This window comes from Mus musculus, chromosome X (genome assembly GCF_000001635.26).
Source record: "Mus musculus strain C57BL/6J chromosome X, GRCm38.p6 C57BL/6J".
Classification (NCBI taxonomy): domain Eukaryota; kingdom Metazoa; phylum Chordata; class Mammalia; order Rodentia; family Muridae; genus Mus; species Mus musculus.
The window spans coordinates 162,988,673-163,002,028 of NC_000086.7; the positions used below are offsets into that span (position 1 = coordinate 162,988,673).

General features: G+C 43.8%; 1 protein-coding gene across 11 annotated transcripts in view; it reads left to right on the forward strand.

Moving 5' to 3' along the window:
- Positions 1-13,356, forward strand: part of Ctps2 (cytidine 5'-triphosphate synthase 2) — a 133,274-nt gene that overhangs the window by 87,405 nt on the left and 32,513 nt on the right. For 10 of the 11 annotated variants that reach the window (NR_033143.1, NM_001358398.1, XM_006528912.2 and 7 more), the window contains 2 exons: positions 8,033-8,088; positions 11,390-11,486. The exons of the other annotated variant lie outside the window; for it this stretch is intronic. Coding sequence is in view for 9 of the 10 variants with exons in the window: in NM_001358398.1 (NP_001345327.1) it covers positions 8,033-8,088; positions 11,390-11,486 (153 nt within the window). In the remaining variant the exon portion in view is untranslated. The remainder of the gene's footprint in view (positions 1-8,032; positions 8,089-11,389; positions 11,487-13,356) is intronic. 11 annotated transcript variants of the gene reach the window in all.

Consider the following 13,356-nt stretch of genomic DNA (forward strand, 5'->3'; position numbering starts at 1 on the left):
CTTTATTGCATGCTGTTATACGTCAATTATAAAAGTACATTTTATATCGGAAGTTAGCTAATGTGATTTTTGTCCTTGGAATGGCATTGTTAGTTAATTGAAGTCAGTGAGAAACAGCCCAGGGTCGGTCAGTATGAAAGGCAATCCCTTTGGGCTGGTGAGATGGCTCGGCAGGTAAAAGTACTTGCCACCAAGCCCGATGACCTGAGTTCAGTCCCCAGAAGCTATGGGGTGGGTCGAAGGAAAGAACAGACTCCTTCCTGTAAGTTGTCCTTTGATCTCCACATGTGCACCGTGGCACACGAATGCCACCCCACACACAATAAATGAATTAAAAAGATAAAAGTAAAATGTTGTGTGTTGAAGGACAAATTCAGAAGGCAGTACAGCTTGAGATGGGGCAGATGAGGTGAGAGAGATGTGGGTATGCTGCTGACGCTTTGCCTATGGGTCTTCACGGAACACAAACGGTGACGTGCTAAAAGCACAGAGAATTGACACAAAGTTCAGACAGAGCTCAGGTAGGGAATGGGTGACAACTTGTTTGATAGTGTCACAGACCTTAGGTCTTAATTAGTTATAGTCAAGTCTCACACATATATCAAGGCGCCCAGGAAGGGAAGCAAATCTTAGTCTGTGTTGAGTGTGGTTTTCAAACTAAGTGTCAGTTCCTGGAGCAGACGTGCGTCTGGATTGTCCAGTTAACAAGATTGAATACTGCTCAGTCTAATACCTTTGTTGCCAGCAGGACAACTGAATTTAGGATGTAGGCGACAAGCCTAAGGTGTGTGGCTAAAGTGAAAATGATGCTTTTCTTTTTTCTTTTCGTTTCATTTCTTCACTCTGTGTATGAGTGTGTGTGTGTGTATTCTGTCTGTTGTCTGAAAAGGGCATCTGGTCCCCTGGAACTGGAGTTACAGACAGTTTTGAGCCACTGTGTGGCCACTTGGAATCAAACAGGGATCCTCTGGAAGAGCAGCCAGTGCTCCTAACTGCTGAGTCATCTCTGGTCCCCAAGTGTAACATCTTAAGAGAAGACTTCAGGGGCTAGGGAGATGGTTCCATCACTAAAGTAACTGCTGGGTAAGCATGAAGGCCCAAGTTCAGATCCCCAGGAGTCATGTGAAAGTTAGGTGAGGTGGTATACATCTGTCACCCCAGCAGTGGGGCACGGGAGGGGCTGGGAGGAGACAGGCAGATCCCCAGAGCTCATGGCCACCCGGCCTATCCAAATCAGTGAGTTTTAGGGCCAGTGAGAGACCCTGTCCCAAAAAGTAAGGTAGAGAGTGATTGAGAAAGACACCAGACAAGGACTGCTGGCCTCCACTCATGTGAAATGCACACATGCATATACCCATATGAAGATGTATGTATACCATGCACACACTTAACAGATGTTTATGTATATGTTAAATAATACTCAGTATTAAAAGAGAGAGAGAGAGAAAGAAAGCTTCAATCCTTTCAGGGATCTTGCCTGCTTTTTCTCAGTAAGAAAAAGAGCTTGCCTTGTACAACTTTAAGTCCAGCACTCAAGTCAGCTGGTGGATCTCTGAGTTCTGTGTCAGCCTGGTCTACAGAGTGAGTTCCAGGACAGGCAGGGCTACACAGAGAAACCCTGTCTTGAAAAAACAAAACAAACTAACCAACTAACCAACCAACCAAACAAATGAGGAGAGCTTGACTCGAGTGGTTGGTTCTATTTGTTGTAAGAGAAGGAGGTGTGGTTTGTCCCTGAAAGAACAGAGCTGGGAGGCCAATTAGGAGGACACTGAGTGAATACTGAGTTGAGGTAGAAGCCCTGGCCCTGGCCCTGGCCCTGTGAAGTGGTTAAGTCTGAGAACTGAAAGAAACGGGGATGTGGGAGAACACAATTTTAGGGGCTAGAAAAGTGACTGTTGTTTTATTTTTTTTCTTGTCTAAGCCTGATACAGCGAAACTGCCTCCTCTTTCTAATGCGATTAGATTATTAGGAAGTTCAAAACAAACAAGCAAATAGAACTACAAATACCCTTGCCTGGGTTAATGAGGTGATTTACTAAGGAGTCTTATGTCTATACCACAGCACTTTGTAACCATACAGAGACCTGTTCAAGAGGAAAACGGTGGGGTCCTTAAGGGGTACCACACTGCTGCCAGCCTTCCCATAGCCCCTGCCAGGGTCCATATTACTGGGCGTGGAAGGTAGGTGAGGGATTTGGGGGGCTCTCGTCCTAGCTTTTTGCTGTTGTTTGCTGGGAAACCCTTTGCTGAAGTGTGCTTGTGAATATGGAGGCTCATGAGTACCCCCTTCATCCTTAAAGGGTAGGATGTCATGCCCTTCTTATCAGACTGGCTCTTTCCTGACCCCTGACTAGGGTAGTGGCTCTGAGACACTCACTGTTTTCCAAAAGCCCCTCGTGCCTCAGATCTCCAGCACTGGAGCCGCGTACTTACTTGTGGCTACAGCTTCTGCCTTGGAATCACTGAATAAGAAGAAGGCCTCATAGGGTTCTTCTGAGAGCGAGCTGGATTCCATGTGGAAGTCCCTAGGCTGCTGTCTAGCACATACAAGGTATTGCTCTAGTGGGGCTGTTGGGATAGTCAGCAGGTAGCATTTACTGTATTCATCTGTGAGCCTGTCACAGATTACCCCAAACTTCAATCTGTGACCTGTTGGTAAGACCGGGGGTCATCTGGGCATGGTGGCACATGCCTTGGATGCCAGCACTTGGCAGGCAGAGGTAGTATTGGAGCTCTGTGAGTTTAAGACCAGCCTGGTCTACATAGCAAGTTCCAAGCTAGTCAGAAATAAATAATGAGATTCTGTCTCAAGAAATAAATTCAAAAAAACAAAACAAAACTCAAAAGATCGGTAGTCAGGGGCTAGGAATGTGGTGGCTCAGTTTGTTGAGTGCTTGCCAGGAATTCATGAGTTTCTGGGCGTGATCCCCAGCAGCAACCAAAGCAGCCATGGGGGTACTACATGTCTTGAGATCTCAGCTTTCAGGAGTTAGAAGCAAGAAAGTCAGGACTTCGAGGTTATTCTCAGCTCCATGGTGGGTTTGAGTTGAGCCTGGGCTGCCTGAGACCTGGTTTCAAGAAAACAAGAAACCCACAACTACAAATAGATCCTGGGTGGCGCATGACTGTGTTGTTGGCACTTAGGAGTCACACACAGAAGAACCACCACAAATTTCAGGCCTACCACGGCTACAGTTAAGACCCTGTCTTGAGAACAAAGGAAAACAACAATAAAGAATGGGAATCAGCTGCACTAGGGGGTGTGGCTCCTTGGTGGCGTGCTTGCCAATCACGTATGAGAGCCTGGTGAAGCTCAGCACACGGGTGGGGTAGGAATGAGACTGGCTCGAGGAGAAGGGAATCACATTACCTTTGTGGCTTACAGGTTCTCTTTCTTCCCTCTACTCCTGCCTTCTTTATCTTAGATAAAGAGGCTGGGGTGAGGTTGTAGAGTGCTTGCCTAACATGCACACGACCCTAGCCTCAGCACCCAACAAGCAAAATCTATGACAGAGAACAAAGCACTGCAATGTAGGGTTAAAAGCAGGGATGACATTTAAATTGTGATGGTTGAACCTTGAAAACGAGTCATACTAAGCTGGAGAGATGGCTGGGTGGTTAAGAACACTGGCTGCTTTCCCAGAGAACATGGGTTAGATTGCCAAGCACCCACAAGGTGGCTCACAACCACCTGTAACTCTAGTTCCAGGGACTCAGATGTTGTTCTGCTATCCATTGGCCTCAGGCACTCATATGGTATGCACTTAAATGCCTGCCGTTTAAAGGCAAACCACCAGTACACATAAAATAGAATTTAAAAGATGAGTAAAATTGACATAAAATATGACTGCAAACATATAAAGTTAGGGAAAGGGAAGCTACTTAAATATTGAAAATTACTGAGTTGTTTCATAAAAATGGAAATGACATTAAAGCCCAAAAGTCGCAAGGAAAGGAGAAAGCTGGAAGCAGGCCCTGATTCTATACTTTACTTTTCTTTCTTTGTGGAGTTGGAGGTAGAGAACCTTGTGTGTACGAGACAAGTGTTCTTTCTGAGGTACACCCCAGTCGTTGGGTTTTTGAGGCTGTCTTTCAGTATGTAGCCAAGGTTTGTCTGGAATTCTCCATCCTGCCTTCACCTTCAAGGAGCTGGGGTTCTAGGCATATGCTATCATTACTTAGCTCCTGACTGGGTACAGTGTCAGGAGTGAAGACACTATGTGCAGCATTTCAGTTATTCTTGTCACACCCTCGGACCCAATGACCATTATACATAGAACGGAATCTTTGTCATCCAGGTCACTTGTTAGAAAGCCACTGAGCCAACTCTGAACCTCCATTGTGATGTGGAATGGCTGAATTGTAGAGAGGAAAATCCAGAGCCCCCTTTGCTTTGAATAGCCTTGAAACAAGGCTCTGTGTCCTCTATCTTGAACAAGAAGAGGAAGAGGAAGAGGAGAAGGAGGAAGAAGGAAAAGGGAAAGGGGAAAGGGAAGAGGAAGAAGGAGGAGGAGGAGGAGGAGGAGGAGGAGGAGGAGGTGTCTTTGTCTGTAAGTGCTAAATCAATATTGGCTAGAGGGCTTGAGAAATATCTCATTTGGTAAAGTGCTTGCCTTGCAAGTATCAGTGATGGCACAGTAAAACTACTGAACTGGATCATTTCGTGGGTAGAAAGAAAGGTTTATTGGAGACCAAGATGCTAAGGCTGGGAGCTGGAGTGGGCAGGGAGAAACAAAATGTTGGGAAAGCAAGTGGATTTTCGATGACAGGATAATACATATAACCTGTTGAATGTGTATAATGTTCCTTGTATATATGTTTTCAGGGCTGCCTAACACCAGACAAGCAATTGCTCAGCTCTTCCCACTCCCAACGGTCCTCAGTTGTCTATGGTTCTTTATAGGGTTGAGGCTTCATGCTCTTTTCCCCTTTCAATCTGACATGTTCATTCTTGTCGTCCTTGTTCAGCTCACACAGTGAGACTATGAGTATGATTTCTGGTATTCATTGTTTTAAATTTTAATTTTATGTGTATGAGTGCTCTTAACTGCCAAGCCACCTCACTAGCCCCTCTAAGCCTCACTAAGTTTATCCTTAGTCCAGAACTATAACAGTATCACATGGGTTGCCTTTTCTGAATTGATTTCTAGTAGGTTTGTAAGCAGTCAAGAACGATTTTTAAATGCATCAAATAAAAATTCCAAACAGTGGGATGTGGTGGCTCAGACCAGTAATCCCAGCTACTCCAGAAGTTGAGGCAAGAGAATCTTTGAATCTTTGGTTTCAAAGCCTGCATGGGCTACAAAGCAAGTTTAAGGCCAGTCTAGGGAATTTTGTCTCAAAATGAAGACATTTATATAAAGGTAAGACTGACAGTGTAGCTGTCAATGATAGAGCACTTCCGTAGTGTATGTAAGGGCCTGGGTTTAATCTTCAGTACCAATAAATAAGTAAACCAATACCAAAATTCCCAGAAATGTCTCATCATACACAATACACATTATATATGCATGTCTCATTTATTCAGCACAAACCTATTACTACTTGCTGTGCTCTAAGTGTTCGTCTTAAGAATCAGACAGGTCCCATATTTGTCTTCTGCCACATAGAACTTTCAATCTATATCCTTTCTTTCTGTCTCTATTTCATTAACTAGAAATAACAATAACAGTTATATATTTGATTTCCTTACTGTTCTAATACCTCAACTTATTTAATCCTCATAATGACCCTATGAAGTAAGATTATCATAATTCCCATTTCGCAGATAGGGAAAACTGAGGCACTGAAAGCTCATATCTCTTAAATGGTGTAGAGGAATTTGAAGTCATTCAGTCTGGCTTCAGTGTATCTCTCTCCTCTCCCCCTTTCTCTCACCTGTGAAATAGATACAGTCAGCCTAGGCTAGATAACAGATCATAAACCACACGGTCTCTGAACTTTACAAAGGTTGATCTAATGCCTTCATGCTTTCCAGCTGTGTATCACTGTGCTGTTCCCCATTTGTCTTTGGTTTTTATGAATTAGTACAAAGGTGATCCCGAATGACCCCACCCTTTGGCAGTAACCTCAGATGGAGCTCTCTTGAAGATGTTTTTGCCCCAACTCTCCCCACTTCTCTAAAAACATCTGAACTATTCACTATTATTCATTTCATCGCCACACTGTCTGTATGGAAAGAGTTACAGATAGAAGTGTAACTGTGGTCATCATGCACACAGAGGCATGTAATGGGCATATAATTGTTCTCAGTCAAAAGCTCAAATGAAGTCACAAAGCATTAATCTGGTTGTTCTCAGTTGAGACTTCCTATTCCAGCTTCATGATGTCTTTGAGAATTCAGTAGCCACCCTGTCTACTGAGTGGAGCCTGGCTCTGGATTCTGTAGGTTTTGACAGTAACTGTAGCACTTTTTGTCCCTTGCATGCATGCTGGGGTCTGCACCACGAGGGCTGCTGCTGTGGGGATAGTCACTGTCTTCTTAGTGTGTCCCACTATTGTGACCTCATTGAGTGGAGTTAGCTGATGGAGCTGACTCTGTCCATATGCTCCTGTGGTCACTGAGCATCCATCTTGTAGTTACTGTGCCCAGGGTGTTGCTGAAGGCACTGCTCTGAGCTGCAGTGGTAAAGCTACATGGCTGGCTAAGGGCTTCCTTGCTTGATTTGCAGCTACCTGCTCCTGGGTAAGAAGCACAGGGGAACGAGGTGCTCTTATTTACTCCCCCGCTCTTCTCATCCTGATGCTCAGCTTGTTTCCAGCTGTTGTCTGTTAACGCAGCAGTGAACATCTATGAGGTCAAATCTTCATCTTCATTTCAAGAGGCTTGAGCCCCACCTCAAACCTCTGGCAGTACTAGAATCTCTGAGGGTTGTGGGATATGAGTACATATGTGCGTGGTGTATGTTTGTCTATATAGGTACATATATATGTGTCATAGCATGTGTATGTTTATATATGATTGTCTGGATATGTTGGTACATATGTGCCATAGCATGTGTAACAGTGTTTATATATGATTATATGAGTATATATGATTATGTTTGTGTACGTAGGTACATATATATGTGCCATAGCATATGTGTATTTATATATGATTGTGTGTGTGTGTGTATGTTTGTATATGTAGGTACATATGTGCCATAGCATGTGTGTGTTTATATATGATTGTATGTGTATGTGTGTGTGTGCAGATATGTGACAAAGAGCATGTATGGATGTCAGAGAATGTCTGAGTCCACTCTGGCCTTTGGCTTCGTTGAGGCAGGCCTATCTTGTTTCCTTCATTGTGCTGTGTACTTGAGGCTAGCTGACTGGAAAGCTTCCAGTTACTTCTCGTGTTTCCACCCTCAGCCTTGCTGTAGAAATGATGGCTTACAGATATGCACCACACTCGGTTTTTCACATGGGTTCTGGGAACTGAACTTGGGTTGCTAGGCTTTTGATGTAGATGATTGCATGTGCTGAGCCATCTCCCCAGCCCAAACTCAGGATCTTGTACATGCTAGGCTAGCATTCTCCTACCCAAACATTCTACCAGTGAGCTACACTCATTGTTTAGAAGTCACATCTTAGGGTCAAAGTATATTTTTAGGGAAGAATATGCAGAAATGTGAGCAGTAGGGTAGGAAAATATGGAGGTGGCTCTGGGGACATGACTCAGTTGGCATAGTGCTTCTTTTGTATGCACAAAGCCCTGGGTTTGATTCCCCAGCACCCCATAAAAGTCGGGTGTACACGCTGGGGAGATGGCTCAGTGGGTACAGCACTTGTCAGAGTTCAGAGCCTCAGCACTGTGTAAAGAGCTGGGCATGGTGGTGCGTTCTTATAATCTCAGTACTGAGGAGGCTGGGACTAGAGAATTGCTACAGGGTTTTCTACCAGAAGACAAGAAAATCTAGATTGTCCTCAGAGTCTGGTCCTTTCTATGCCTCTGTTAGAGATCTCAGAGGTTTTCTCTACATTCTTGCCGTGGCTGTGCTTCTGAGGTTTATCACTCAGTGCTAATTCTCTTCTTATGTCTTCACAGAGAAGCTTTATGGTGACGTTCCTTACATAGAAGAAAGACACCGACATCGCTATGAGGTACGCCTTTCATCTGAATTACTGAGGGATGTGGATACCTGGTGCAATGAATCCCAGCAGTTGTAAGTGGGCCCTTTGGGGAAAGTGCCCAGCTCATAATATCTGTAAGGAAGGCTGCTAAAATGTCCCTAACACACAGGCAAAATCATCAAAGGAAGCTACTGTGATGAAAGAGTAGATGATGGCAGAGTATCACAGAACCTGACTGCATCTGGACAGGCATGGCAGAAAGACTCCCCTAAACCAAAGCAAGCTCATCGTTCCTCCTTAACCCCTGCCGCTTGTTTCTCAGCTTTGAGAAAGATAGATAGCATCCAAGAAGGAGCCAAATGCTTCTGGCACCGGAATGAGTGTCTGGATCTTGTATGGTGGATTAGAGCTTTCAGGAGCCTCTTCTGAAATTCACATTGAGCTTGAGGTTTAGTGTCCCATGACTCAAAGGAGTTAACTGCTGAGATTGCAACAGACATGGCATTTAGAACTGTGTATGGCCACTGGTGGGGTTACTTAGTCAATCATGATGTATTTGGGTTTGGAGATAGGAATCTCTTCTGGTTGTTTATTCAAGCCAATTTGAACAGTAAGGACATTTATTAGCTCAGATCACAGGTAGACTTGAAACATGGTACAAAGAGGACTCTTGTTGTTTCCATGGTTCTCTCAGCCTTCTTTTCTGTGTGTCTGGTTTGCCCAGAGTGGTCTCTCTCATCATTGTGAGGTGGTTGTCAGTGGCAACTGAAGTATGGAATCTTTCTTCAGTCTGATTAGGTCACTTTAAAAAAATTTGTCTGTTGGTTTTGTTTTTTCTGAGACAGGATCTCACTATGTATCTCTGACTGGCCTGGAATGTCTATGTAGACTAGGCTGGCCTTAAACTCACAGAGATCTCCCTGCCCCTGACTCCCAGATACCGGGATTAAAGGCTTATGCCACCAGTTGAAAAATATTTTGAGACAGTTTCATGTATTCCAAGTTGGTTTTGAACTCCATACACACCCGAGAATGCCTTAAATTCCCGATCCTCCAACCTCTATTTCCTCAGCGCTCAGATAACAGGCACGTGCTCCCTTGCCCAGTTTTATGTAGTGCTGGAGATTGAACTAGTTTCATGCAGGGTAGGCAAGCAGTCTACCAATTGACTTACACCCCCAGCCCTAATTGGGTCAACTTTAATTATCTGTCAGCCTGGGAAATTTTTACCATCACCAGTGCTGTGCTGAATGTTGGAGGTCTTAAACCTGAGTTTTCACAATATCGGCCAAGAAGAACGGGTACTTTAATCACTGTTCTATTGCTGTGAAGAGAGAGCATGACCAAAGCTTAGAAAAGAAAGCACTTTATCGGTGACTTGCTAAGTTTTAAGAGGTTTTAGTCCGTCATCATCATAGCAGGGAGCATTACTGCACACATAGATCTGGAGCAATAGCTGAAAGCTATATCCTGATACTCAGGCTGAGAAAAAGAGCTGCTGGCCTGCCCACCCACCAATGACACACTTCCTCCAATAAGGCCACACTTATTAATCCTTCTCAAATAGTTCTATTCCTTAATGACTAAGCATTCAAATATCTGAGCTACCTTAATCAGGGTTCTCTTAAAGTCACAGAACTTATGAACTGTTTATATATATATATATAGTTTTTTTTTTTTTTTTGAGACAGGGTTTCTCTGTATAGCCCTGGCTGTCCTGGAACTCACTTTGTAGACCAGGCTGGCCTCGAACTCAGAAATCTGCCTGCCTCTGCCTCCCGAGTGCTGGGATTAAAGGCGTGGGCCACCACGCCCCACCTGTTTCTATATATTAAAGGAAAAATTTGGGATGACTTATAGTCTGCTGTCCAACTAACCCAACAATGGCCAACTGTGATTGGGATATTCAGGAATTGAGTAGTTGCTTGGCCCCATGAGGCTAGGTGTTTCAGCTGGTCTTCTGTATGAGCTGGAATCCGGAAGTAGGTTCCAACAGATGTGCTGGCAAGCAAGTACAAGCAGGCTGAGAAGCAAGCCTTTTCTCTTCCATTGTTCTTATGTAGTAGGCCTCCAGCAGAAGGTCTGGCCCAGATTAAAGGCATGTACCACCACACCTGGACCTAAACTATTCTTTACATGGAACTTGCTCAATCTCAGTCTGACCTTGAACTCAGAGATCTGCTTGTCTCTGTCTTCTGGGATTAAAGGTGTGTACTACCTTACCTGGGTCTATGCTTTTCATGGCCACTATGCCTCCAGATCTAGATCAAAAGCCTGTGTCATCTCAAATCAAGATATGGATCCAAAGCCTGTGTCTTCCAGCCTCAAGTTCTGGATCACAGGTGTGTGCTCCATTTCTAGATTGTAGTTCGTTCCAGATATAGTCAAGTTGATAACTAAGACTAGCCATCAAATGAGCCTATGAGGCTACTCTTATTCAAACAATCACAGTGGGTTTACCAATTGGAGTCAGTTTCTGAAATGGGACAGATAAGAGAAAATGTCAGTTCTCAATTAAATTTGTGATTTGGAGGCTTGGAGAGATGACTCAGAGGGTAAAGTGCTTTTCCCACAAATGTGAGGACTAGAATTTGGATTCCCAGCATCTACATAAATGCTGGGCAAATGTGATGGTCTGCCTATAATCTCAGCACCCAGAAGGCTAAGACAGGATCCACTGGGCAAGCTTGGCAACTTCAGGTTCAATAGGAGATCTCACCTCAGTAGGCTATACCATTTTTTTTCAGGGCTTAGGAAGGAGGGAGAGAAAAAGGAAAGAAGAGTGGAGGGATGGAAGGAGGAATACTGGTATTCACTTATGTTTTTCCTTTTTTCCTTTTTATTCAGTCCAGAACTCTAGCTATGGGGTAGCGTTGCTTACATCAGGGTACATCTTCCCTCCTTAGTCAGTTAACCCTTTGGAAGTGCCCTCATTTCATTCCCAGAAGTGTGTCTCCTAGATGATTCTAAATCGAGCCAACCTGACAAAGATTAGCCACCCCAGATTGTTAGGGCTGCTTAAATTGGGAAAGCAGTAAATACAGGATGTCCATACGTAGCTGCTCTCACAGTGCTGATTCAGAGTACTTACATTGCCAGAGTCCTTTGGTTTGAGTCCTACCCGCATGAGTCTTCCAGGTTCGTTTTATTTGAATTAGACTTTAATACTTCAGGTTCATCATGAGTTTAAAATTACGTTGAATGTAGAAATTAAGTAGAGGATCAGTACAGTGGAAAAATCCACCAACTGATGCAGGACCTCTTTATAAGCTGTTTATTATTATTTCTAATTGCTCTATAGTTCAAAGACTTGAATTTCTCGCATTTCCAGGTGAACCCTAACCTGATCAACCAATTTGAGAATAAAGACCTTTGTTTTGTCGGTGAGGATGTAGATGGGAAGAGGATGGAAATTGTTGAGTTGACAAGTAAGTGGGTTTTTTGTTTCTATAAAGCTCCATGATGACCTAGCACCTTTTTGTCTAACACAGACTAATCTGGGACCTAGTTCATGTTCCCTCTCCTAATTCCTCAATCATTTGAAACACATACAGAACTTTAGAATGTATGGGAAACACATTGCATATCCCTTTGGGACCGGCTACTTTGACCTTAGCATCAATAGCTGCATTGTCCCAAGTCTGCCAGCTGTACAAGTAGTAGGCATCTTAGCCATTTCCTCTATCTCTGTCCTGTGTCAGCTCTAAGCTAAATGCCCTGCAGACAGCACACAGCTCATTGTCCACTGTCTCTCTTCTTGTTCTTTCCCTTGTTCTTGGTGGTCATTGTGGATGTCTGGTGTATGAGGGGCCCAGATCCTCTCCTGACTCGTTTTACTGTTTGTACTTGAAGTGCAACCTTGGGCTAGTCATTGATTTTTCCAGACACTATTCACTGCACTTAGAGTTTTTTGTAAGACCAAACAAGGGTCTGGAGATGTAGCTCATTTGGTCGAATGGTTGCATCCCATGCACAAATCCCTAGGTTTGGTCCCCAGCACAGTGTAACCTGGGCATGGTGGCACAGTCCTATAAAGTAATCCTGGCCAGAAGAGCACAAGTTCAAGGTTACATAGTGTGGACAGCCTAAGCTATATGAGACCCTGTCTTAACACAAACAAACAAAACACAAAGGACTAGACTCTTATTGAGGAGGAGCACGGGGGGCAGCCTGGTGTGCTGGCTCATACCTGACTGTAATCCCAGGACTTGGAAAGTTTTGATTCAGGAAGATTGCTTTGATTTAAAGGCAAGCCTGGGCTTGTAGTGAGTTTGAGGCATGACTGGGTTCTGTGAAATAAATAAGTAGCACAGAAATTATTTATAGCTGAGCTAGAAGACTCTGAAAGCGTAGGCCCACAAGCACACATTTGTTACTGACAAGACATAAGGCAGCAAGCAGTCTTCGCATTTATTCAGCCCTGTAAGAACATCGTAGGCCTGAGGACCTAGCTTGTCTCAGCTTTTTATCTTGCCCAGGGGTCAGCGCCAGTCTGCTCATGTGTGTGTGTGTGTATGTGTGTGTGTGTGTGTGTGTGTGTGTGTATGTGTGTGTGTGTATTGAACTAATACTTTTTCCACATTTTCAAATGATTAAAAAAATTTAAAAGAATATTTAGGACATGAGAAAATAATTCTGTAATTATGTGACATTTGAGTTTCTGTGTGTCCGTAAGTAGTCTTATTGGAGACTGGTGTAGGGGTGGAAAGGTGTGACCTTTTCCTCGCTCATCATAAAGGTCACAGCTGACATTCCTGTGATACAAGATTAATAAGAGAAAAGCAACGGATGAGGATTTGGCTTGGTGGTAGGAGGCCCTTGGTTCAGTCCTTCACTCTGGAAAAGAAGAAGCAAAGAGATAAAAGAAAAACATGATCTAGTTAGTGTTTCTGTTGTGATATACCACTATGACCAAAACAATATGGGAAGGAAAGAGTTTATTTCATCCTACCGGATATAATCCACCATTAAGGGAAGCCAAGGCAGGAGCTTGAAGTAAAACCACAGAGGTATGCTGTGAATTGGCTTGTTTTCAGGCTCATTTCCAGGTAGCTTTCTTATTTAGCCCAGGACCACCTGCCTAGGGATGATACTGGCTACAATAGCCTGTCCCTGCAACATCAGTTAACAGTCAAGAAAATACTCCACAGACCTAGGTTAATCTGATGGAGGCAATTCTTCAACTGAGAGTCCCTCTTCCCAGGAGTGTCAGGTTGACAGCTAAGATTAGCTGTCACAACTCTACCCCTTGTCAACATGACACTCAAACACATTACTGTTAAACCATAACTTCCTTTC